Here is a 26,440-nt window from a genome sequence, read left to right on the forward strand (position 1 = left end):
CAGCCAGAGTCCGGACTTGAACCCGATCGAACATCTCTGGAGAGACCTAAAAATAGCTGTGCAGTGACACTCCCCATCAAACCTGACAGAGCTTGAGAGGATCTGCAGAGAATGGGAGAAACTCCCCAAATACAGGTGTGCCAAACTTGTAGCGTCATACCCAAGAAGACTCAAGTGTGTAGTCGCTGCCAAAGGTGCTTCAACAAAATACTGAGTAAAGGGTCTGGATACTGATGTAAATGCCATATTTCTTTTTTTTGGTGCTTTTTGGGTAGATTTATGAGGGAAAATTGAATAAGGCTGTAACGTAACAAAATGTGGAAAAAGTGAAGGGGTCTGAATACTTTCCCGAATGCACTTTGTCTGGGCAGAAAAAGTATGACGTACTATACTTATTTTTTCCAGACAGCATCAGATACATGGACTACAAGTATGGAGATAGAGGGTCACTGTTTCACTCCAACAGATACATTTACATTTAAGTAATTTGGCAGACGCTCTTATCCAGAGCGACTTACAAATTGGTGAGTTCACCTTATGACATCACTTAATCAGAGATTAAAAAGCTTTTTTGTTGTCGAACGTCTCGGCCAAATAAATTATCAATACTTTATTTGAACAGGCAATGAGGTACGGTAGGGTGGCCATGCCCCCTAGGGCCAGCCCATAATGCCGGCCCTGCATTTGGCTGTGCCCCATGCTGGCCATATTACCTTTGGACTGATTATGGATTGTGAACCAATGACAGTGAAACATCAGGCACTGCATAAGTTTATAACAGACATTTTATTGAAATAAGAGCGGATACAGTGACAAGTTGGGGACGAGGAGTGATGCAGGGTCAACAGGCTAGCTTGAGAAGGCTAAAACATATGGTCATTTCAGTTGTCACATTATTTCTTACTACAGCTGTTCTGTTGGCCTATTTCTGGTTGCTGGGCTTATGAGTAAGTACATTAAATATTTTTCTCAAACATAGTTCTGGGTGGGAAAGCCAGAACCAAATACGCCTTTATAATAACATCTGGTCATACTACCAGGCTACGGTTCGGTTTAGAATAAGTGTAAGGGTTAAGTTTAGGGTTAGTAGATAGTTAAAATGTTACTGATAGTCCATCTAGATGCTCTACAGACTATCCCAAAAAAGTGTTACCCAACATCTTGCTGGGGACACATACAATCAAACTGTGGCCAAAGTTCAAACCTTCCCATGTAGCTAAGTGTCGTTTTGAGAGTGAGGGAAACCGACCACTAAGATTTCTTGGGAGCAGGTTCACAGGCACATCAGCATGCATGGTAACAATACAACTAAGGAGCTAAAGTCACAAACACAATTGGTACCCTTGAGACTGCTTTTTACATTGGCTTAAATAAAACATTTAAAATGTTTGAGCTCAACTAGCAGAGGTATAACAACAATGTTCATAGAGATAAGACATATTAAAATCACATCAGTTTGTATACATTTATAAATAAAACATATTTAGATCACTGGGGCGACAGGGTAGCCTAGTGGTTAGAGCGTTGGGCTAGTAACCGAAAGGTTGCAAGTTCGTTCATATCCCCGAGCTGACAAGGTACAAATCTGTTGTTCTGCCCCTGAACAGGCAGTTAACCCACTGTTCCTAGGCAGTCATTGAAAATAAAAAAATTGTTCTTAATTGACCTGCCTAGTTAAATAAAGGCAAAATAAGACTTCCACATATGAGGACTTGGTACATAACTGGAATATAGTGCCACTGTTTTTCTTTTATGGATTTCAAGCACACTTATTCTGGTAGTAATATAATAATCTTTCATTAGTTGTACAGAACTTCATGTCTACAAACTATACCAGGTCACTGCACAGTATAATCATAGAGGGGTGACCCTGGTCTTTTAGGTGGGCTGCAAGCACTACATATCCTCCATGGTCAGGATAAAGCAATGCCAGGGAGGTGGTTTTAACAGCACACTAATAGAAACACATACACTAGGCATGTCATTGATGACAGTATGGGGTTGTTCCCTACTAAGCAAAATATCAAATGATATTGACCCTGGCTTTGGGTTTGACCAAGGGTTTGAGTTCTGTTTAGATGAACAGCTGCAAATGGAATATCAATAACAATCTTACAATTAAAGAATAATACATACTATCTCATTGCAATCAATGTAACATGAGAACAGCAATACAGAATGGACAACTCATTCCACACTCACTATTGGCATATTCATTAATACTGCAGCACAAAACCAGCAAAAGGACATGGATTATTGGAAATCTAGGAATGACAATCTAGGAATGGCTATAGCGGTGTTTGATTGTTGTGGCAGGTCGAGCAATCAGAAAAGGGATGAGAAGCATGAAATGATCAGCTACCTACAAGCACCAGTAAAGGAATAGCAGACGGGAGCAAACATAATAATAGCAACCATAAAGTGGTTTATCATAGTGGTTACTAAAACGAGAACAGAATGAAATCCACTAATGCATTAAAATCTATTTCATGTTCCCTGGCTCTGCTCTCACCACTGCCATATTGGCTCAAAATGGTACTTGATGCATCATGGAGACTAAGCAATTGGTTCAACTGGCTCCAGCAAGGCCTGGTAGATGGCACTCAATCGATTATGGTTGGGCAAGTAGGAAATGTACCACGGAAGAATATAAAGCATTAAAAAGAAAACACAAAAACATATATGATATTACACTTTTCAATATTGGAAATACAGTACAAAGAGTTGGGGTGATGGCTTAGTGAATATGAAAGGTTTATTTTTTGGAGAGCTTCACCATCAACCACATTTTACGACATTAAGACATTTAGTTAAGGATGGACTGGGGATGTCACATTCTCCCATGGAGGTAAGGATGGTGGAGAGGAATAATGCATGACTAGAACGCTAACAGCTGCTGTTTGTTCTTGGAGAGAGGTATGGAGTGGAGGGTGGTGAGTGAGTGGACGGAGAGAGAGTTCAGTTCTTCAGGACTGAGTAGTACACCTGGTAGACATACTGGGTAACCTCAGGAGCCCGGCACTTCAAGGACAGCTGGAAGAGAGGACATGCAAATATATAGATTGATGTACAGTGCCTTGCGAAAGTATTCGGCCCCCTTGAACTTTGCGACCTTTTGCCACATTTCAGGCTTCAAACATAAAGATATAAAACTGTATTTTTTTGTGAAGAATCAACAACACGTGGGACACAATCATGAAGTGGAACAACATTTATTGGATATTTCAAACTTTTTTAACAAATCAAAAACTGAAAAATTGGGCGTGCAAAATTATTCAGCCCCCTTAAGTTAATACTTTGTAGCGCCACCTTTTGCTGCGATTACAGCTGTAAGTCGCTTGGGGTATGTCTCTATCAGTTTTGCACATCGAGAGTTTGAAATATTTTCTCATTCCTCCTTGCAAAACAGCTCGAGCTCAGTGAGGTTGGATGGAGAGCATTTGTGAACAGCAGTTTTCAGTTCTTTCCACAGATTCTCGATTGGATTCAGGTCTGGACTTTGACTTGGTCATTCTAACAGTTGGATATGTTTATTTTTGAACCATTCCATTGTAGATTTTGCTTTATGTTTTGGATCATTGTCTTGTTGGAAGACAAATCTCCGTCCCAGTCTCGGGTCTTTTGCAGACTCCATCAGGTTTTCTTCCAGAATGGTCCTGTATTTGGCTCCATCCATCTTCCCATCAATTTTAACCATCTTCCCTGTCCCTGCTGAAGAAAAGCAGGCCCAAACCATGATGCTGCCACCACCATGTTTGACAGCGGGGATGGTGTGTTCATGGTGATGAGCTGTGTTGCTTTTACGCCAAACATAACGTTTTGCATTGTTGTCAAAAAGTTCAATTTTGGTTTCATCTGACCAGAGCACCTTCTTCCACATGTTTGGTGTGTCTCCCAGGTGGCTTGTGGCAAACTTTAAACAACACTTTTTATGGGTATCTTTAAGAAATAGCTTTCTTCTTGCCACTCTTCCATAAAGGCCAGATTTGTGCAATATACGACTGATTGTTGTCCTATGGAAAGAGTCTCCCACCTCAGCTTTAGATATCTGCAGTTCATCCAGAGTGATCATGGGCCTCTTGGCTGCATCTCTGATCAGTCTTCTCCTTGTATGAGCTGAAAGTTTAGAGGGACGGCCAGGTCTTGGTAGATTTGCAGTGGTCTGATACTCCTTCCATTTCAATATTATCGCTTGCACAGTGCTCCTTGGGATGTTTAAAGCTTGGGAAATCTTTTTGTATCCAAATCCTGCTTTAAACTTCTTCACAACAGTATCTCGGACCTGCCTGGTGTGTTCCTTGTTCTTCATGATGCTCTCTGCGCTTTTAACGGACCTCTGAGACTATCACAGTGCAGGTGCATTTATACAGAGACTTGATTACACACAGGTGGATTGTATTTATCATCATTAGTCATTTAGGTCAACATTGGATCATTCAGAGATGCTCACTGAACTTCTGGAGAGAGTTTGCTGCACTGAAAGTAAAGGGGCTGAATAATTTTGCACGCCCAATTTTTCAATTTTTGATTTGTTAAAAAAGTTTGAAATATCCAATAAATGTCATTCCACTTCATGATTGTGTCCCACTTGTTGTTGATTCTTCACAAAAAAATACAGTTTTATATCTTTATGTTTGAAGCCTGAAATGTGGCAAAAGGTCGCAAAGTTCAAGGGGGCCGAATACTTTCGCAAGGCACTGTACAACTACACTGTAGGTTACCTATCAGCTCAATAACTCTGAACACTTCACCTTACCCACTGTACAACAGTTTAATTGCTTTGCAACTCTCTTCATTCGGGACACTTCGTGTAAACAAAATTATATAATACAATAATATAAAATAATATAATAGTGTTATTGAGTATGTCTACAAAGTATATTAAATCAGTTAATGCATTTTCCTTCGACCAGATTTAACATCTGCATTAATCAGTTTCTATTGACAGCGGCCTAATTAAGTCTGAGACTAATTTAAAAATCTTACCACCCCTACTCACGTTTCCTGATTATTGGATTCCACAGATGTATTTAAAAAACAAGTCTCACTTTCTATTCATACTTCCTCTTTACAACATGAATAAATACTAGTACGTAGTCAGACATTCTCCTGTTATTATGGCCTGGTCCATATGTTCTCACTGTTCCATGACAGGCCTTTTGATGCTGTCCCAAAGGTATTTGTCTGAGAGGAGTCTGTCAATAAATTGGCCCCACAAAAGCAGCCCTTGACCATTTTGAAAACATGTTCGGCCTCTGTGCTAAGCCTTTGCAAGGTGCATTCTTTCAGTGGCTTAGCAACAATTATGTTGTTGTACTTTATGTACTATATAAAATCAAATGTTATTGCGTACACATATTTTGCAGATGTTATTGCGGGTTCAACAAAATGCTTATATTTCTAGCGCCAACAGTGTAGTAGTAACTAACAATACACACAAATCCCCAAAAATAAAAAGAAAGGAATTAAGAAATAAAGCAATGTCAAAGTCCGGAATATAAATATCTATGTATATAATGGTGTGTATAGACTGGAGCACAAAGCCCTACACTGGTCCTCAGAGACACAGAAAGGTTGATATTAACTGTCAATGAATTAACTCCAGTATATTATCTATGTATGGGGAAAAAACGTAGCCATGGCCATCACAATAGCTCACTTTCTATTATCAGTCTTCCACTGCCCTGACGTCATAGGATAAGTGTTTGTTCTCAACTGCTTTGACGGGCTAAAAGTCTTTTAACCCATAGCAGAGCCGGCTTTCAAACCAGTTGGTCACAAGCAAGATTTTATTTGCTTGCAAATGAAGTTTCCCCAGGAACTTTCTCTTTCTAGAGTCTAACTAATCTACCCTATCCCACTGTTATCCACAGGCTGCAGCAGCACAACTGCTCTGAGGGGACCCTGGGTTGAATTCCCATTATGAATCAATTAGCTGTAGACTGACAGCATGGCCAGCCAGGCCAAACAGGCTTTTCCTTGAGGAGACGCCCATCACAGGTAATCAAGCCAGGGAGCAGACAGTGCCTGAATAGCTGCCTGTAAAACAATCAGGGTGAGGAGGCGCTAATCTGGAGATTAATGTAGTCACCGAGCCAGGCAGTCAGAGAGATTGTGGCAGGCAGAACACAGCAGCCTCTGACAGTTGGGGACAGCAGCACTGAAGTTCCACTGTGGAGAGTACCAGTGGGTAAGCACTGCCATAGAGATGGTCAGAGAGCTGGGAACCCTCCATGGCTTACTGATGCTGACATTTTTTTGCCTGGAGCTTCACATGAACACGAGAATTGTTGCTAATGCATAACACAAATAATCACATTTTAGGTGTTGTGACACTCCCTGCTATCAAGCTTTTGACAGGTGGTTTACTTGAAGAATAACAATAAGAAAATACTGATAGACAGTTGATCTGGTGAGGACAGAAGGCTATCGCTGTGTTCATTTACAATTAATACAGTCAACAAATGGAATATCATCCACCAATGAGTATGGTTTTATTGGATGTATGAATGTCAGCCCTCCTTATTGCCAGAAAATATGAGTGTGCTGCTACACTGTTTGTTTTCTAAAGAGCCTTTTGCTTGATCACTGAGCTCACAGATCTTCCCTGACAACAACCTCTAACTTTACACTATGACCCATAGAGACCTGCTAAAGAGAGAAGAGATCAAGGCGGTGACGAGTTGTCAGAGACTCCTCTGAGGTGACATAACCAAAGAAAAAGTACAGGACTATAACTTAGGGAAAAGAAAGCACTTGAAAGAAATAATAGGATACTGGAGTCAAGACATTTCTCAAGAAAGTAAAAAAAATCTCAATATAAAATATGTTTTAGACCTCACCTGAATACATTCATCAGGATGTATGCATGTTTGTCCTTGAATGGCTAAGAAAGGAATCAATTAAGGACCTGTCTATGAGTCTGGACTCACTAGACAAACAGACTTGATGCACCTGACCAAGCCTGCCTTAAGGAGCTATTAGCAGTGCTACATGGGGCTTTTGACCTTGTTCATGGCCTGCCATTACTCTGCCAGGTGACATTCCCAATGAGCCCTCGATGATGAACAGGCTCCTTCAAACACATGATGAGGGAACAGGATATGGCTGGGTGTGTGTTAAACAAAGAAGATCGATAACTTTCATTACTTCCATAAACCATCTCTAGGTACCACTGTACTACCTCCTGGATGTAACATGCACTTTATTATAAGAGAGTGTAGAGAAGCTGCTGTCTAGGGCCTTTGGGGTATGTTCAGCTGGAGGGAAAAAACACAAAAATGTGTTTATCCCTCATACTCCAGTGAGGGAAGGGTAGAAATATTAATACAGTCAACAAATGGAATATCATCCACCAATGAGTATAGTTTTATTTGATGTATGAAAGCCAACCCTCCTTGCCAGGAAATATGAGTGTGCTACCTTGCCCTCTGCTTGGCACTTCAGACCTTTACCGACAAAAACATTCTTCAATATGTGTGAGTTCTGAATTAGGAGGGTTGAGGTTCGGTGGGTGTCTTACTGTGTAGTTGGGGTTGCCGGGTTGGATGCGGAGCTCAGCCAGGATCCAGATGCCGTTGGTGAGCTTGAGGGACTGGTAGAGCATATCCTGGCCCTCCACGGTCCTCTTGGCGATGGTGTAGATGTTGTCGTTCTGCAGCTTCCCCGACACCGTGTCTACAAGGCCACATTACATACGAGTCAGGAATATAGTTGAAGTTGGGATCGAAATGTAAAACATTGTGGGGGGGGGGGGGGGGGGAATCATGGTTAAAGGATTTCTGGAATCATGAGGGAATAAGCTGAGAGGGAATCCTTAAATTGAAAATGTAATAAAAAATATAAAAAATTGAATTTTGCAACTCTAGGTGGAAATCAGCGCTACATAGAATACAGGCCTTGGGGCTAAGCTTTGCCTAAGGTTGACTACTGTTAAGCACACATTGGATAAGTGCATTCTCTGGTGTATTGCGGTTCAGCAGTTCAAATTCATTCTTTGTACTTACAGTACTCATTTAGACATACAGAACTGAGAGAGGAGTTATCTATTGACTGAGGTATTGTACAATAGCAGCTTCATTTTCGGACGCTTCATTCTCTAGTCTACGGATTAGGAAGAGTTTCCATTATTGGTTTGCAGCTTCATCTAAAAACTAGGACTGAGGGACTCGATACAACAAGATGGAGATTAAAATTTAATGTAAGACAAAATTCTAAATAATAGCTTTATCATATCCTGTTCGCTGCTCTTGACTCATATTAGACAACACACGTTGCCTGATATATCATTACATTTCAATGACCTACATCAGCTGCCTATTCCTCTGTCCCAGACAATCTTTACCCTTAAGGCAACTCTAATGGTTTCTCTGTGAGCCTGGCTAACTACTGGCAGCAGGGAGCAGCTCAGCTAATACATCTACATTAGCTTCACAAAACAACTGCAGGAGCTAAGTCCCTCCTTTGTGCTTCTACGTGAGGAAAAAAAAGTGTCACGATCTAAGTAGGACTTTAAGGAAGGAACAGAGCTAGGGTAACTTCTAACAGTGCGTATGCTGCACTCTTATTGTGGACTGTCAGTACAGGGAGTAGCTACTACAACTTCCAGATCTCACATCTAGATGTGGGGGGATGGCACGAGACACTAGGTCTAAGGTGCTTAAAATCATAGGTCAAAGGACTAACTACCACTACCATAACCGCTGACCCTGAGGCCCATGTCCCATTGTAGGTCCTGTCCTGAGCACTGGTCACCCTGTTGTCTGGGGGCAACAGGGCATGGTGTGGGTTATCATTAAATAGCTTGTGTGAAGTCTCCTTCAGGGAAAGAGGGAGTGGAGAGGTGAGGCGAAGAGCCTTGAAAGGAGTCCTGAGAGGCAGGCGGTGAATGGAAAGAAGGAGAAAAAGAAGGGTTAAAAAAAGAAAGAGGCAGGACTAGTGACAGTGGAAAAGAGAAGTTGATCTCTCCTACAGTGCAGTGGAACATCTTCCTGTACGATGTGTCTTTATTAGGTTATAGTCTGCAGGGATACTTCTGGTGGGCAAGGCTCCCACGCTCTAACCATTTACCTTGGAGCAATTCTTGTCAGTCATAGATGGCAGGTGACTGTTTTTTGTTACCCCACTTTGTTTGAATGTGAGTGGCAACTTAAGTGGTTAGTGGCATGTCATTTTCTAGGCAGAAAGTGAATTGTCGAATAGTCTTTTTAAGGGCAGAAAGGATGTCTGTTGTATTCTAATAACTGCTTTTGAAACCATCCAACCACTATCACATTGACATGCTATGTCTTCAAATGAAGAAGAGAGACAAACACTGATTACTGGGCAAATGTGATACACACTAAAATCAAAAGCATGATTAAAGACCATTTAAAGTGATGAGAGATTCCCCTTATTAGCTAGCTAGTACATTGCCAACTTGGTAACAAATGTTTCGGATTTGCTATACCAGTCATGCCATTAGTATTAGAGGTCGACTGATTAATCGGAATGGCCAATTTAATTAGGGACGATGTCAAGTTTTCATAACAATCGGAAATCGTTATTTTTGGGCGCCGATTTTGCTGATTTTTTATTTTATTTTTGTAAATTTTTACACCTTTATTTAATCTTTATTTAACTAGGCAAGTCAGTTAAGAACACATTCTTATTTTCAATGACGGCCTAGGAACGAGGCAGAACGACAGATTTTTACCTTGTCAGCTCTGGGGAATTCAATCTTCCAATCTTGCAAACTTACAGTTAACTAGTCCAACGCTCTAACCACCTGCCTCACGAGGAGCCTGCCTGTTATGCGAATGCAGTAAGCCAAGGTAAGTTGCTAGCAGCATTAAACTTATCTTATAAAAAATAATCAATCAACGACTGTCGTTGCTCCAATGTGTACTTAACCAAAAACATCAATGCATTTCTTGAAATCAATACACAGAAGTATATATTTTTAAACCTGCATATTTAGCTAAAATAAATCCAGGTTAGCAGGCAATATTAACCATGTGAAATTGTGTCACTTCTCTTGCTTTCATTGCACGCAGAGTCAGGGTATATGCAACAGTTTGGGCCGCCTGGCTCTTTGCGAACTAATTTGCCAGAATTTTCCGTAATTATGACATAACACTGAAGGTTGTGCAATGTAGCAGGAATATTTAGACTCATGGATGCCACCCGTTAGATAAAATACGGAATGGAATAAACGTTTTGTTTTTCGAGGTGATAGTTTCCGGATTTGACCTAATGCTCGTATTTCTGTGTGTTTATTAAAGTTAAGTCTATGATTTGATATTTGATAAAGCAGTCTGACTGAGGGATGGCAGGCAGCAGCAGGCTCGTAATAGTCAAAGGTATATGGTTTAGAGAGAAATAGTCGACGCGTTAGAATTCCTGTAACTTGCGGCTGAACTTGAAAGGGGTTTCTTCCTTCGTTATTTTACCATTCATGTCTTCCATAGAGAATGTCATGATCTACTTCAAATAAGGTCAAGTGTTTCGTGCAGGTTAGGGTGCAGGCTTAAACCGCCTCGGCGTTTTAATACCCGTGTAAATCTCACTAGGATAAGGTAACGTTTGTCTAAATATTTTCATAAATCCACTACAATTTTTTAAATCTTCGCTTATATTTAACCAATATTGATTAGAGTTACCTTGTCCTATGGATATCTACACAGTTATAAAATTGGAAAGGTGGTGTAAACCTACACGAAACACAGACCTTATTTTAAGTGAATCTAAGAATATCCTATGGAATAAATGAATGAAGGAAACGCTTTTCAGATTTTGCTAAAAGGTGTCATGGGAATTATGACTTGCACTTTGGTAGTCAATTCTTACCATGTCCATTATTAAAATAGGATTTCCTGCATATAGAAATTACAGTTTTTGTTTTCAACATTCATCACAGGTAACTTAAACTCTATTTTTTATTCAAACAGTTGAGAGTATTTGTCTCCTAAGCAGACTCTTCAGTATCATTGTCACTTCAGAGCTGTGTGTGTTTTACAGATGGCAGAGAAAAGCAGAGCACCAGTGTGGGACTACTACATGGAATTGGCACCAGGGAAAGCAAGGTGTCTTATTTGTGATAAAGATGTAAACATGGGGTCAGCAACGGCTAAATCAAAACATACCACCAACCTGTGGAATCACCTTAAGAACACCCATCCAAAAGCCCATATGTATTATATTAAGTTAAAATAAGTGTTCATTGCTCATTCAGTATTGTTGCAATTGTCATTATTACAAAAATGTGTGTGTATGTATGTATGTATGTATGTATGTATGTATGTATGTATGTATGTATGTATGTATGTATGTATGTATTTTTTAAATTTTATTTATTTATTTTTTAAATCGGCCGAATAATCGGTATCAGCTTTTTTTTTGTCCTCCAATTATCGGAATCGGTATCGGCGTTGGAAAATCATAATCGGTCGACCTCTAATTAGTATACCATAATACTACACCACCAGCTTCAATGCCATACAACTCTCCTTCCGTGGCCTCCAACTGCTCTTAAATGCAAGTAAAACTAAATCCATGCTCTTCAACCAATTGCTGCCCGCACCTGCCCACCCTTCCAGCATCACTACTCTGGACAGTTCTGACTTAGAATACGTGGACAACTACAAATACCTAGGTTTCTGGTTAGACAGACTGGTCCAGACTCAAATTAAACATCTCCAATCCAAAATTAAATCTAGAATTGGCTTCCTATTTCGCAACAAAGCCTCCTTCATTCATGCTGCCAAACATACCCTTGTAAAACTGACCATCCTACCGATCCTCAACTTCGGCGATGTCATTTACAAAATAGCCTCCAACACTCTACTCAACAAATTGGATGCAGTCTATCACAGTGCCATCCGTTTTGTCACCAAAGCCCCATACACTACCCACCACTGCGACCTGTACGCTCTCATTGGCTGGCCCTTGCTTCATACTCATCGCCAAACCCACTGGCTAGGTAAAGCCCCGCCTTATCTCAGCTCACTGGTCACCATAGCAGCACCCACCCGTAGCACGCGCTCCAGCAGGTATATTTCACTGGTCACTCCCAAAGCCAATTCCTCCTTTGACCGCCTTTCCTTCCAGTTCTCTACTGCCAATGACTGGAACAAACTGCAAAAATCACTGAAGTTGGAAACGCATACAGTGGAGCAAAAACATATTTAGTCAGCCACCAATTGTGCAAGTTCTCCCACTTAAAAAGATGAGAGGCCTGTAATTTTCATCATAGGTACACTTCAACTATGAAATCTTGCTTGTTTGTAGGTGACCAAATACTTATTTTCCACCATAATTTGCAAATAAATTCATTAAAAATCCTACAATGTGATTTTCTGGATTTTTTCCCTCATTTTGTCTGTCATAGTTGAAGTGTACCTATGATGAAAATTACAGGCCTTATCTTTTTAAGTGGGAGAACTTGCACAATTGGTGGCTGACTAAATACTTTTTTGCCCCACTGTATCTCCCTCACTAGCTTTAAGCACCAGCTGTCAGAGCAGCTCACAGATCACTGCACCTGTACATAGCCCATCTGTAAATAGCCCATCCAACTACAGTGCCTTGCGAAAGTATTCGGCCCCCTTGAACTTTGCGACCTTTTGCCACATTTCAGGCTTCAAACATAAAGATATAAAACTGTATTTTTTTGTGAAGAATCAACAACAAGTGGGACACAATCATGAAGTGGAACGACATTTATTGGATATTTCAAAGTTTTTAAACAAATCAAAAACTGAAAAATTGGGCGTGTAAAATTATTCAGCCCCTTTACCTTCAGTGCAGCAAACTCTCTCCAGAAGTTCAGTGAGGATCTCTGAATGATCCAATGTTGACCTAAATGACTAATGATGATAAATACAATCCACCTGTGTGTAATCAAGTCTCTGTATAAATGCACCTGCACTGTGATAGTCTCAGATGTCCGTTAAAAGCGCAGAGAGCATTATGAAGAACAAGGAACACACCAGGCAGGTCCGAGATACTGTTGTGAAGAGGTTTAAAGCCGGATTTGGATACAAAAAGATTTCCCAAGCTTTAAACATCCCAAGGAGCACTGTGCAAGCGATAATATTGAAATGGAAGGAGTATCAGACCACTGCAAATCTACCAAGACCTGGCCGTCCCTCTAAACTTTCAGCTCATACAAGGAGACTGATCAGAGATGCAGCCAAGAGGCCCATGATCACTCTGGATGAACTGCAGATATCTACAGCTGAGGTGGGAGACTCTGTCCATAGGACAACAATCAGTCGTATATTGCACAAATCTGGCCTTTATGGAAGAGTGGCAAGAAGAAAGCCCTTTCTTAAAGATATCCATAAAAAGTGTCGTTTAAAGTTTGCCACAAGCCACCTGGGAGACACACCAAACATGTGGAAGAAGGTGCTCTGGTCAGATGAAACCAAAATTGAACTTTTTGGCAACAATGCAAAACGTTATGTTTGGCGTAAAAGCAACACAGCTCATCACCCTGAACACACCATACCCACTGTCAAACATGGTGGTGGCAGCATCATGGTTTGGGCCTGCTTTTCTTCAGCAGGGACAGGGAAGATGGTTAAAATTGATGGGAAGATGGATGGAGCCAAATACAGGACCATTCTGGAAGAAAACCTGATGGAGGCTGCAAAAGACCTGAGACTGGGACGGAGATTTGTCTTCCAACAAGACAATGATCCAAAACATAAAGCAAAATCTACAATGGAATGGTTCAAAAATAAACATATCCAGCTGTTAGAATGGCCAAGTCAAAGTCCAGACCTGAATCCAATCGAGAATCTGTGGAAAGAACTGAAAACTGCTGTTCACAAATGCTCTCCATCCAACCTCACTGAGCTCGAGCTGTTTTGCAAGGAGGAATGGGAAAAAATTCAGTCTCTCGATGTGCAAAACTGATAGAGACATACCCCAAGCGACTTACAGCTGTAATCGCAGCAAAAGGTGGCGCTACAAAGTATTAACTTAAGGGGGCTGAATAATTTTGCACGCCCAATTTTTCAGTTTTTGATTTGTTAAAAAAGTTTGAAATATCCAATAAATGTCGTTCCACTTCATGATTGTGTCCCACTTGTTGTGATTCTTCACAAAAAAATACAGTTTTATATCTTTATGTTTGAAGCCTGAAATGTGGCAAAAGGTCGCAAAGTTCAAGGGGGGCGAATACTTTCGCAAGGCACTGTACCTCATCCCCATACTGTATTTATTTATCTTGCTCCTTTGCACCCCAGTATCTCTACTTGCACATTAATCTTCTGCACATCTACCATTCCAGTGTTTAATTGCTATATTGTAATTACTTCGCCACCATAGCCTATTTATTGCCTTCCCTTATCTCATTTACACACAATGTATATAGATTTTTCTTTCTCTACTGTATTATTGACTGTATGTTTGTTTATTCCATGTGTAACTCTGTTGTTGTATGTGTCAAACTGCTTTGCTTTATCTTGCCAGGTCGCAGTTGTAAATGAGAACTTGTTTTCAACTAGCCTACCTCTCATGGCTCTACAGTGGCTGTGGAAAAAGCCTTGTTTTAAATTAGGCTAATGGGGTATTGCATGTCAAGCAGAGTACAGATTACTTTATGGGACAATATACAAACTTTTGTTTGTACTTTTTAAGAAAGATCAATTCAAAAATCAATTTTATTGAGGAAATGTAATCATTGTTTCTCTTAATTTGGATAAAAGAGAATAATGTAATGAATTGAAGATTATTTGATGTAAAAATCTAAATGTACACTAAGGTTGTCTCATTAGATTTGGGATGGTGGAAAAAAAATGGGGTCCCTGCTGAAAAAGTTTGAATACCACTGCTCTACCATTATCTTAATATGAAGATGAGAAAGACTCACCATTTCATTCTGAATTTACAATAGCTACCTATAGAACAATTTACTAGGTGTGGAAATGGAAGTACAAATAACTAATGAAACCAACAACCCATTTCCCAGAAAAAGCGTTTCTCTAAAGAAGCTTATAGAACACAGCTTCCTCTCACACTGTATTTAGCTCACAGAGTGCCAGTGACAATGAACATGAAAAGAGCCTCCAATCATTCCATTAATTTCCACACTCCAAAGCTGCTTATCACAGCCAAGGTGAGGGAATGCATGAGCGGAGCTATCCTTGTAACCTGGGGCTGGAGAGAGTCAATACTTTGTGACCCCAGAGTGGCGTAGGAGGATCAGGCATTATTGGAATGAAAATGCTGAAATATGGAGAGAATATGAGAGTGTGCATTTGTGTGTTTGAGAGAGTGTGTGTGAATCTGTATGTGTGTGCACATGTGTTCCTGTAAGTGTGCATAGAATGATATCGACAAATAAATTGTCGGCAGGTGTGTAACCCTGGAACTTAAGGCAGTGATGTTGTGGTTACTGCAACACAGCAAGTGGGTTAGAGGAAAAGGCCAATTCCATCAATGAATGCTACCACTTAAAACCCCTAGTCATGTTATCTGGTTCTCCAGTAAACCAGTAGCATCTCTTTTAAACCAATGCCTCAGCTCTGTGTTTAATCAACTGGCTTCAGTGTGGTGAACACAAATCAGGAAATTATTTGATTTTGTGGTTTCAAAGGTTACCTGTCCATTTTGGTAAATCAGACCTTGCATGTGGACTAAACAATAACTAAAGCTACTCCCCTCCAGATACTACCTTCCCAAAACAATAACTACCCTCTCTGTCCTGTAGTTGGCTCAACATGTTAGATCAGTGAAAGGAGAGGATAGTAGTAATTGTGATTCAGACTTGAGCTCTGTGAAGACAACAGGCCAAAACACCACCAAGTCACCGAAGCATACACACAGATTTCATATCTGTTAAAAACTGACTAAGCATGTAATGGGGAAAGGGTTTTTCTACGGGGCTCATATGTTGATGGATGATGCAGGTGATCTGTCATTTGTCCATCGTTTGTTAAGTGCATCAAAAGTTTAAATAAATTGAAGTCGGAAGTTTACATACACTTGGGTTGGAATCATTAAAACTAGTTTTACAGGCAGCTAGATTGTCGATGAGACTCACAACCTCAAAGGCATTTTTTTCATTTGTGTAGATTACTAAGTGGTGTGTGTTTCACCCATAAATAGTAGCGGCGTTGTGGATCAACTCTTATGTCCTCACAAAGTGCTTCAAGACTGAATCACGCTCAAGACAAGAATAGCCACCAAGGTTCAAATTCAACAGCACAACGTGAACAGCTCTGATGATAGACATTGAGCACACAGTACACATTTTAATTCCAGACCTGTATCACTGTTTTCATACCATGGAGTAGTGGACGAAAGAAAACCCAGAGATTAAAATAGTGACAGCCCTTAGAGTACATGTCATAGTTTTTTTTTTTTAGAAACACGAGCAATGGACATTAGATCGGTGGAAATCTGTCCTTTGGTCTGATGAGTCTAAATGTGAGATTTTTGGTTCCAACCACCGTGCCTTTGTGAGACGCAGCGTAGGTGAACGTACGATCTCAGCATGTGTGGTTCCCACCGTGAAGCATGGAGGAGGAGGTGTGGAGGTGTGCTTTGCTGGTGATATTTTGGTGATTTATTTAGAATTCAAGGCACACTTAACCAGAATGGCTACCACAGCATTCTTCAGCGATACGCCATCCTATCTGGTTTGGGTTTAGTGGGACTATCATTTGTTTTTCAACAGGACAATGACCCAAAACACACCTCCAGGCTGTGTAAGGGGTATTTTACCAAGAAGGAGAGTGATGGAGTGCTGCATCAGATGACTTCAACAATCACCCGGCCTCAACCCAATTGAGATGGTTTGGGATGAGTTGGACCGCAGAGTGAAGGAAAAGCAGCAGCATATGTGGGTACTCCTTCAAGACTGTTGGAAAAGCATTCCAGGTGAAGCTGGTTGAGAGAATGCCAAGAATGTGCAAAGCTGTCATTAAGGCAAAGGTTTGCTACTTTGAAGAATCTAAAATATGAAATATATTTTGATTTGTTTAACACTTATTTTGGTTATTACACAACTCCATGTGTTATTTCATAATTTTGATGTCTTCACTTTCATTTACAATGTAGAAAATAGTAAAAATAAAGAAAAACCCTTGAATGAGTAGGTGTGTCCAAACTTTTGACTGGTACTGTATAGCTTTCATCCATAGATGTAAGGAGACCTACCTGCATTTAAGTGGCACTCCTTAATCTGGTACTGCAGCTCGTTCTCATTGGGGATGTCTTTCCAGGTGGCCAAGAACACCTGTCGCTCTGATGCAGATGAGGGGAACAAAAGAAGAGTGACACCAGAACTGAGCAGGGAGCTACTTCCTGTGAAGAGTCTATTTTATACCAAGGGTCCTCAAGTCGGTCTAAAATAAACTCTTTGGTGATAATGAATCTACTGCTATGGTAATGACCTGGATATTGAGTGTTTGTGACTTGCTTCCAGACACACGTACCCATTTTTCCATCCTCCACGAAGAAGATGTTGAGTGGGATAAGCCCGCTGAAGTAGAAAACGTCAATGTTGTTCTTCACAGCCACCTGTGGACGAAAGACGTCAACTCAAAGTTAATATGACATCAGTCAGTGCCGTAGTGCCATGTGCACTAGAGGGGGCTGATTTGGACATAATGGAATGAAAGACACAGCTGTGTCTCAGCTGAGACACAGCTGAGAGAGACAACTGTAAATATAGAATTGCTCTAAATAAGAAAAGGTGCTGATGAAATGTTCATGCAGTGTGTCATGTCTAGACAGAAGTAAGACTGGAGACGTTTCTATTTGTGAATGTGGGTGGCGAGGGCTTGAAGCTGATCAAGTGTCTGGGCTGTTGGACTCTCCGATTGATCAATTAAGATGATAATTTTGCAATACCGCATAGTCAAGGAGGTAATACATAGAATGCTGTAATATATTTACTTAATCAATGGTAGGGGTCTCTCTCTCTTCGGTACAGTCTATTGGTGCAGTCAGCTTTGTATCGCAGCACACGGTATGAAAGTGATCAAGCAAAGTGTAACAGGTCTGTCCATTTTTCAGAGGCCATTTCCGAAAGTTCTGTTTCAGTCAATAAATTGAAATGTCCATACTGTGAGACGCCGAAGACACTGCTACAGGGAGACAGGACAGACAGCTGATCGTCCTCGCAGTGGCAGACCATGTGTAACAACACCTGCACAGGTTTCGGTACGTCTGAATATCACACCTGCGGGACAGGTACAGGATGGCATCAACAACGAGTTACACCAGGAACGCACAATCCCTCCATCAGTGCTCAGACTGTCTGCAATAGGCTGAGAGAGGCTGGACTGAGGGCTTGTAGGCCTGTTGTAAGGCAGGTCCTCACCAGACATCACCGGCAACAACGTCGCCTATGGGCATAAACCCACCGTTGCTGGACCTGACAGGACTGGCAAAAAGTGCTCTTCACTGACGAGTCACGGTTTTGTCTCACGAGGGATGATGATGGGATTTGTGTTTATTGTCGAAGGAATGAGCGTTACACCGAGGCCTGCACTCTGGAGCGGTTTCTCTGATTTCCTGCAAGACAGGAATGTCAGTGTTCTGTCATGGCCAGCGAAGAGCCCGGATCTCAATCCCATTGAGCACGTCTGGGACCTGTTGGATCGGAGGGTGAGGGCTAGGGCCATTCCCCCCAGGTATGTCCGGGAACTTGCAGGTACCTTGGTGGAAGAGTGGGGTAACATCTCACAGCAAGAACTGCCAAATCTAGTGCAGTCCATGAGGAGATGCACTGCAATACTTGATGCAGCTGGTGGCCACACCAGATACTGGCTGTTACTTTTGATTTTGACCCCCCCCCCCCCCCCCCCCATTTATTCAGGGTCACATTACTCCATTTCTGTTAGTCACATGTATGTGGAAATAGTTTGTCTCAGTTGTTGAATCTTGTTATGTTCATACAAATTAAATAACAACCTATAGCTTAAATAACAACCTTGCAAGATACATTAATGTGAAGTATATAATATGTCTCTGCAGTATATGTTTGTGAACAGTTTGAGCGGGGGCACTGAAGGCTGGAGTCCATTTTCCAGCTGATTGCAGTCCTTTGGTGGTGGAGCGCTTTAGATCCAACACATTGGTCTCGAACCATTTTACTGCCCTCGCCTCGGCAGCCATGTTTGGGCTGAAGGCTGAATCCTCCAGTTCATCTCGATGTTAATAACTATACTGAACAAAAATATCCACAACATGCAACAATTTCAAAGATTTTACTGAGTTACAATTCATGAGAAAATCAGTTAATTGAAAAGCTATGGATTTCAAATGACTGAGATTACAGCTATGCATCTTTTGGTCACAGATACCTTAAAAGCAATGGGCCTCACAATGGGACTCAGCATCTCGTCACAGTATTTCTGTGCATTCAAATTGCCATTGATAAAATTCAATTGTGTTCGTTGTCCGTAGCTTATGCCTCTCAATACCATAACCCCCACCATGGGGCACTCTGTTGAATTCAGCAAACCGCTCACCCACACGCCGCCATACACGTGGTCTGCGGTTGTGAGCCCGGGTGGTACTGACAAATTCTCAAAAATGACGTTGGAGGCGGCTTATGGTAGAGAAATTAACATTAAATTCTCTGGCAACAGCTTTGGTGGCCAATTGCATACTTGCTCAAAACTTGAGACATCCATGGCATTGTGTTGTGTGACAAAACTGCACATTTTAGAGTGGCCTTTTAGTGTCCCCTGCACAAGGGGCACCTGTGTAATGATCATGCTGTTTAATCAGCTTCTTGACGCCTGCCAGGTGGATGGATTATTTTGGCAAAGGAGAAATGCTCACTAACAGATGTGAACAAATTTGTGTACACAATTTGAGAGAAATACGTTTTGTGCGTATGGAACATTTATGGGATCTTTTATTTCAGCTCATGAAACATGGATCAACACTTTACAATATGCGTTTATATTTTTGTTCCGTGTATATTTAAAGAAAACTCAGGGCACACTGGTATTGTTTGTGGAGTATTCAAGAATACTTGTGTGCTGGAGTTTATTCTTTAAAAAAGCCTTGGGCAAAAAGTAAGGTGCTTAAAACTTCTTACGGCTGTTAACGGGGTCGTTATGACAACAGACAGTGAAAGTGCAGAGTGCCAAATTCAAACAACAGAAATCTCATAATTAAAATTCCTCAAACATACAAGTATTATACACCATTTAAAATATAATCTTGTTGTTAATCCCACCACAGTGTCCGATTTCAAAAAGGCTTTACGACGAAAGCATACCATGCCATTATGTTAGGTCTGCACCTAGTCACAGAAAAACACAGCCATTTTTCCAGCCAAAGAGAGGAGTCACAAAAAGCAGAAATAGAGGTAAAATTCATCACTAACCTTTGATCTTCATCAGATGACACTCATAGGACTTCATGTTACACAATACATGTATGTTTTGTTCGATAAAGTAAATATTTATATCCAAAAATCTCAGTTTACATTGGCGCGTTATGTTCAGTAATGTTTTGCTTCCAAAACGTCTGGTGGTTTTGCAGAGAGCCACATCAAGTTACAGAAATACTCATAATAAACATTGATAAAAGATATAAATGTTATGCATGGAATTATAGATAAACTTCTCCTTAATGTAACTACTGTGTCAGATTTTAAAGCTTTATGGAAAAAGCACACCATGCAATAACCTGAGTACAGCGCTCAGGGACCGAAATAAGCAATACAGATAGCCGCCATGTTGTGGAGTCAACAGAAGTCAGAAATAGCATTATAAATATTCACTTATCTTTGATGATCTTCATCGGAATGCACTCCCAGGAATCCCATTTTCACAATAAATGTTTGTTTTGTTCGACGAAGTCCATCATTTATGTCCAAATACCTCCTTTTTGTTTGCGCGTTTAGTTCACAAATCCAAATGCACACGGTGCAGGCACTTACTTCAGACGACAGTTCCATTACAGTTTGTAGAAACATGTCAAACGAAGTATAGAATCAATCTTTAGGATGTTTTTATCATAAATCTTCAAAAATAATCCAACCGGACAATTCCTTTGTCTTTAGAAAGGAAAAGGAACGCAGCTAACTTTCACGGGTGTGTGCGAGACTGAGCTCATGGCATTCTGCCAGACACCTGACTCACACCGCTCTAATTCGCTCCCCCTTTACAGTAGAAACTTGAAACAAGGTTCGAAAGACTGTTGACATCTAGTGGAAGACTTAGGAAGTGCAATCGGACTAAATTTTACACTGTATATTGGATATGCAAAGATTTGAAAACCTACAAACCTCAGATTTCCTGGTTGGATTTTTTCTCAGGTTTTTGCCTGCCATATGAGTTCTGTTAAACTCACAGACATAATTCAAACAGTTTTAGAAACTTCTGAGTGTTTTATATACTAATAATATGCATATCTTAGCTTCTGGGCCTGAGTAGCAGGCAGTTTACTCTGGGCACCTCATTCATCCAAGCTACTCAATACTGCCCCCCAGCCATAAGAAGTTAACCTGACTAGTCAGTTGCACAAGTGAATGCATTCAACCGATATGTGTCTTCTACAATTAACCCAATCTCTAAATCAGAGAGGTGTGGGGGGCTGCCTTAATCACCGTCCACGTCATCGGCGCCCGGGGAGCAGTTGATGTTGAGGGTTTACCGCCTTGCTCATGGGCAGAACGACAGATTTTTCCAACTTGCTGGCTTGGGGATTCGAACCAGCGACCTATGGCTGTGCAATGGCATATCCTTGTTTTGCTTATTTAGCAGACAAGAAGCTCTTATTTCCCGAGCCCTTATCACAGTCAAGACACACCTATGTTATAGTAAAAAGAAACATAATGTAACAGAATAAAAAATAACTATTTTTCAAAAAGAAAAAAGGTTGCCAGTGATGCGCATCGCATGCCTGGAAAAGTTATTCTCAGTGTTAATTTGAAACCGGGCTCAATTTGGCAAGTTGTAAGACACATTTTTCAAACCAAAATATGTCTTCTTTTCGATATACATACGTTCAATTTAGTTTATTCTGCATGGCCTTTGGAATTTTCTAAGTTAATGAATAATTCCACATTGAACACTGTATGGTGATGAATTACATCCACAAATTTGTTTGGTGAGTAGGCCTAGGCTTAATAATTCTGATGAAATATGCTCTGTCTTTATCAAACAAATGTTTTTGCATATTTTCAGCGTGGAACCTGTCTATGTTTAGGGTTATAGCCTAGGCTAAGAAATTCTAAATGGCACTCGCAATTCGCAAAGTACACTAAATGACCAAAAGTATGTGGACACCTGCTCATGGAACATCTCATTCCAAAATCACGGCTATTAATATGGAGTTGGTCCCCCCCTTCGCTGCTATAACAGCCTCCACTCTTCTGGGAAGGCTTTCCACTAGATGTTGGAACATTGCTGCGGGGACTTGCTTCCATTCAGTCACAAGAGCATTAGTGAGGACGGGCACTGATGTTGGGCGATTAGGCCTGGCTCGAAGTTGGTGTTCCAATTCATCCCAAAGATGTTTGATGGAGTTGAGGTCAGGGCTCTGTGCAGACCAGTCAAGTTCTTCCACACCGATCTCAACAAACCATTTCTGTATGGACCTTGCTTTGTGCACAGGGGCGTTGTCATGCTGAAACAGGAAAGGGCCTTCCCCAAACTGTTGACATAAAGTTGGAAACACAGAATTCTCTAGAATGTCATTGTATGCAGTAGCATTAAGATTTCACTTCACTGGAACTAATTGGCCTAGCCCAAACCATGAAAAACAGCCCCAGACCATTATTCCTCCTCCACCAAACTTTACGGTTGACACTATTTCTGTAGGCCTAATGGGAGCTTGTGTGTCCCATCAGTTTGATACATTTTAATAGGCATTTATTTCTGTATGCCTAATGGGAGCTTGTGTGCGCACTCAGTTTGATACATTTGAATAGGCATTTATTTCTGTAGGCCTAATGGGAGCTTGTGTGTCCCATCAGTTTGATACATTTGAATAGGCATTTATTTCTGTAGGCCTAATGGGAGCTTGTGTGCGCACTCAGTTTGATACATTTGAATAGGCATTTATTTCTGTAGGCCAAATGGGAGCTTGTGTGTCCCATCAGTTTGATACATTTGAATAGGCATTTACTTCTGTAGGCCTAATGGGAGCTTGTGTGTCCCATCAGTTTGATACATTTGAATAGGCATGTATTTCTGTAGGCCTAATGGGAGCTTGTGTGTCCCATCAGTTTGATACATTTTTAATAGGCATTTATTTCTGTAGGCCTAATGGGAGCTTGTGTGTCCCATCAGTTTGATGCATTTATTTCTGTAGGCCTAATGGGAGCTTGTGTGTCCCATTGTAAGTCGCTCTGGATAAGAGCGTCTGCTAAATGACTTAAATGAAAAAATGAAAAATCAGTTTGATACATTTTAATAGGCATTTATTTCTGTAGGCCTAATGGGAGCTTGTGTGCGCAATCAGCACGCGTGTGTGGAGGGAGCAGTCGGAACACAATTGAGTGAATGAGACACTGAGGGGAAAGAAGGGTGTGATGCTTGGCTTGGTTTCTTTTTTGTTGTGCCCCGCAAATGCACATGTACAAATGGAACACTGGAGTCAAAGCCAATTCAAGGCAAAATTTTACTTGCCTGTTCGTTCGGGCAGCCACAAAACACTAGCTAAATTCCGATTTATACGAAATTGTTTGACTACAGAGGTAGCAAAACTGTACTTCAACTCTATGATACTCCCCCACTTAACATACTGCTTGACTAGTTGGGCCCAAGCTTGCTGTACAACATTAAAACCTATTCAGTCTGTCTACAAACAGGCTCTCAAAGTGCTTGATAGGAAGCCCAATAGCCATCATCATTGTTACATCCTTAGAAAGCATGAGCTCTTGAGTTGGGAAAATCTTGTGCAATACACCGACGCATGTCTTGTATTCAAGATCCTTAATGGCCTGGCTCCCCCTCCACTCAATATTTTTGTTAAACAGAAAACACAGACATATGGCAGCAGATGCACAAGGTCTGCCATGAGAGGTGACTGTATAGTTCCCCTAAGGAAAAGCACCTTTAGTAAATCTGCATTCTCTGTGAGAGCTTCCCATGTCTGGAATACACTGCCATCAGACACACATAACTGCACCACATATCACACTTTCACAAAATGCTTGAAGACATGGCTAAAGGTCAATCAGATTTGTGAACATGGTCCCTAGCTGTGTGTTGCCGCTTTCCATGTTGTCTGTTGTCTGTAGCTTGTGAGGTGTGGAAACACTTTGTTGCTTTTATGAATTTTGTCATGCTGCTTTTTGCTCTATGTTGCTCTGTCTGTATGCTACGTCTTGCTTGTCCTATGTTGCTATGTCTTGCTTGTTCTATGTTGCTATTGTCTATATTGTAATTGTTTTTAATAACCTGCCCAGGGACAGCGGTTGAAAATTAGCCGGCTGGCTAAAACCGGCACTTTTACTGAAACGTTGATTAATGTGCACTGTCCCTGTAAAAATAAAAATAAACTCAACTAAACTCAACTCAACATTCCACCAAATAGTTTTACAGTATTTGAAAAAAATGTGATCTCTTGTTAAAGATCGAACTTTGCCGTTTGCTCGAGGACTCATGCCCATCCCTAAACCTGACTAGCTTTGATTATAATGTTCCTGTTGACACAGTAAAGGTGAGAGAAACCCCAAAGATCATGGACTGCATGGCTATATGCCTTATACTCAACACCACGTGGTCTCTTTTGTAATAAAACATTTTTGAAAAAGGCCTTGCAGTGAAAACGTCCAACAATAAAAAAAAATTTGGATCATCTTTTGACCAAGCTTTCTTCTAATTTATCTCTTTTATTATGAGAAGTCAAGCATTCAGGTAAGACTGACTAATTATGATATCTTTTGAACAGGTAGGTTGCGCATGCCTAGAATGCTTTATGTAACCAGAAGGTACAGTATATTAGTAAGGCTAAGATTACATTGAGAATAGTTTGATGGGTGAGAATGCTATCAAGTGCTTGTCAAATTGTGAATGAGAGACTGATAAAGTGTGTGCAGCCTGCGCAACAAACAGAGCACTTTCATTATACTTAAAAAAAATCATCATTAGAGTCGCATCATGCAGCCTTAGAATGTACGTGAAATCAAAACATATACAGTGGGGCAAAAAAGTATTTAATCAGCCACCAATTGTGCAAGTTCTCCCACTTAAAAAGATGAGAGAGGCCTTTAATTTTCATCATAGGTACACTTCAACTATGACAGACAAAATGAGAAAAACAAATCCAGAAAATCACATTGTAGGATTTTTAATGAATCTATTTGTAAGTTATGGTGGAAAATAAGTATTTGGTCAATAACAAAAGTTTATCTCAATACTTTGTTATATACTCTTTGTTGGCAATGACAGAGGTCAAACGTTTTCTGTGAGTCTTCACAAGGTTTTCACACACTGTTGCTGGTATTTTGCCCCATTCCTCCATGCAGAGCTCCTCTAGAGCAGTGATGTTTTGGGGCTGTTGCTGGGCAACACGGACTTTTAACTCCCTCCAAAGATTTTCTATGGGGTTGAGATCTGGAGACTGGCTAGGCCACTCCAGGACCTTGAAATGCTTCTTACGAAGCCACTCCTTCGTTGCCCGGGTGGTATGTTTGGGATCATTGTCATGCTGAAAGACCCAGCCACGTTTCATCTTCAATGCCCTTGCTGATGGAAGGAGGTTTTCACTCAAAATCTCACGATACATGGCCCCATTCATTCTTTCCTTTACACGGATCAGTCGTCCTGGTCCCTTTGCAGAAAAACAGCCCCAAAGCATGATGTTTCCACCCCCATGCTTAACAGTAGGTATGGTGTTCTTTGGAGGCAACTCAGCATTCTTTGTCCTCCAAACACAACAAGTTGAGTTTTTACCAAAAGGTTATATTTTGGTTTCATCTGACTATATGACATTCTCCCAATCTTCTTCTGGATCATCCAATTGCTCTCTAGCAAACTTCAGACGGGCCTGGACATGTACTGGCTTAAGCAGGGGGACACGTCTGGCACTGCAGGATTTGAGTCCCTGGCGGCGTAGTGTGTTACTGATGGTAGGCTTTGTTACTTTGGTCCCAGCTCTCTGCAGGTCATTCACTAGGTCCCCCCGTGTGGTTCTGGGATTTTTGCTCACCGTTCTTGTGATCATTTTGACCCCACGGGGTGAGATCTCGCGTGGAGCCCCAGATCGAGGGAGATTATCCGTGGGCTTGTATGTCTTCCATTTCCTAATAATTGCTCCCACAGCTGATTTCTTCAAACTAAGCTGCTTGCCTATTGCAGATTCAGTCTTCCCAGCCTGGTGCAGGTCTACAATTTTGTTTCTGGTGTCCTTTGACAGCTCTTTGGTCTTGGCCATAGTGGAGTTTGGAGTGTGACTGTTTGAGGTTGTGGATAGGTGTCTTTTATACTGATAACAAGTTCAAACAGGTGCCATTAATACAGGTAACGGGTGG

At 41.0% G+C, this 26,440-nt stretch overlaps 1 protein-coding gene across 3 annotated transcripts in view; it reads right to left on the reverse strand.

The window, feature by feature from the left end:
• Positions 1 to 767: 767 nt before the first annotated feature.
• The window catches only part of ap2b1 (adaptor related protein complex 2 subunit beta 1), an 81,419-nt gene continuing 55,746 nt past the window's right edge, over positions 768 to 26,440 (reverse strand). For all 3 annotated transcript variants that reach the window (XM_064981847.1, XM_064981845.1, XM_064981846.1), the window contains 4 exons: positions 17,427 to 17,511; positions 17,149 to 17,235; positions 7,523 to 7,677; positions 768 to 3,033 (listed from right to left, as the gene is read on the reverse strand). In XM_064981847.1, the coding sequence (XP_064837919.1) occupies positions 2,959 to 3,033; positions 7,523 to 7,677; positions 17,149 to 17,235; positions 17,427 to 17,511 (402 nt within the window). In that variant the 3' untranslated portion in view covers positions 768 to 2,958. The remainder of the gene's footprint in view (positions 3,034 to 7,522; positions 7,678 to 17,148; positions 17,236 to 17,426; positions 17,512 to 26,440) is intronic.

This window comes from Oncorhynchus masou, chromosome 12 (assembly GCF_036934945.1).
Source record: "Oncorhynchus masou masou isolate Uvic2021 chromosome 12, UVic_Omas_1.1, whole genome shotgun sequence".
Taxonomy (NCBI): domain Eukaryota; kingdom Metazoa; phylum Chordata; class Actinopteri; order Salmoniformes; family Salmonidae; genus Oncorhynchus; species Oncorhynchus masou.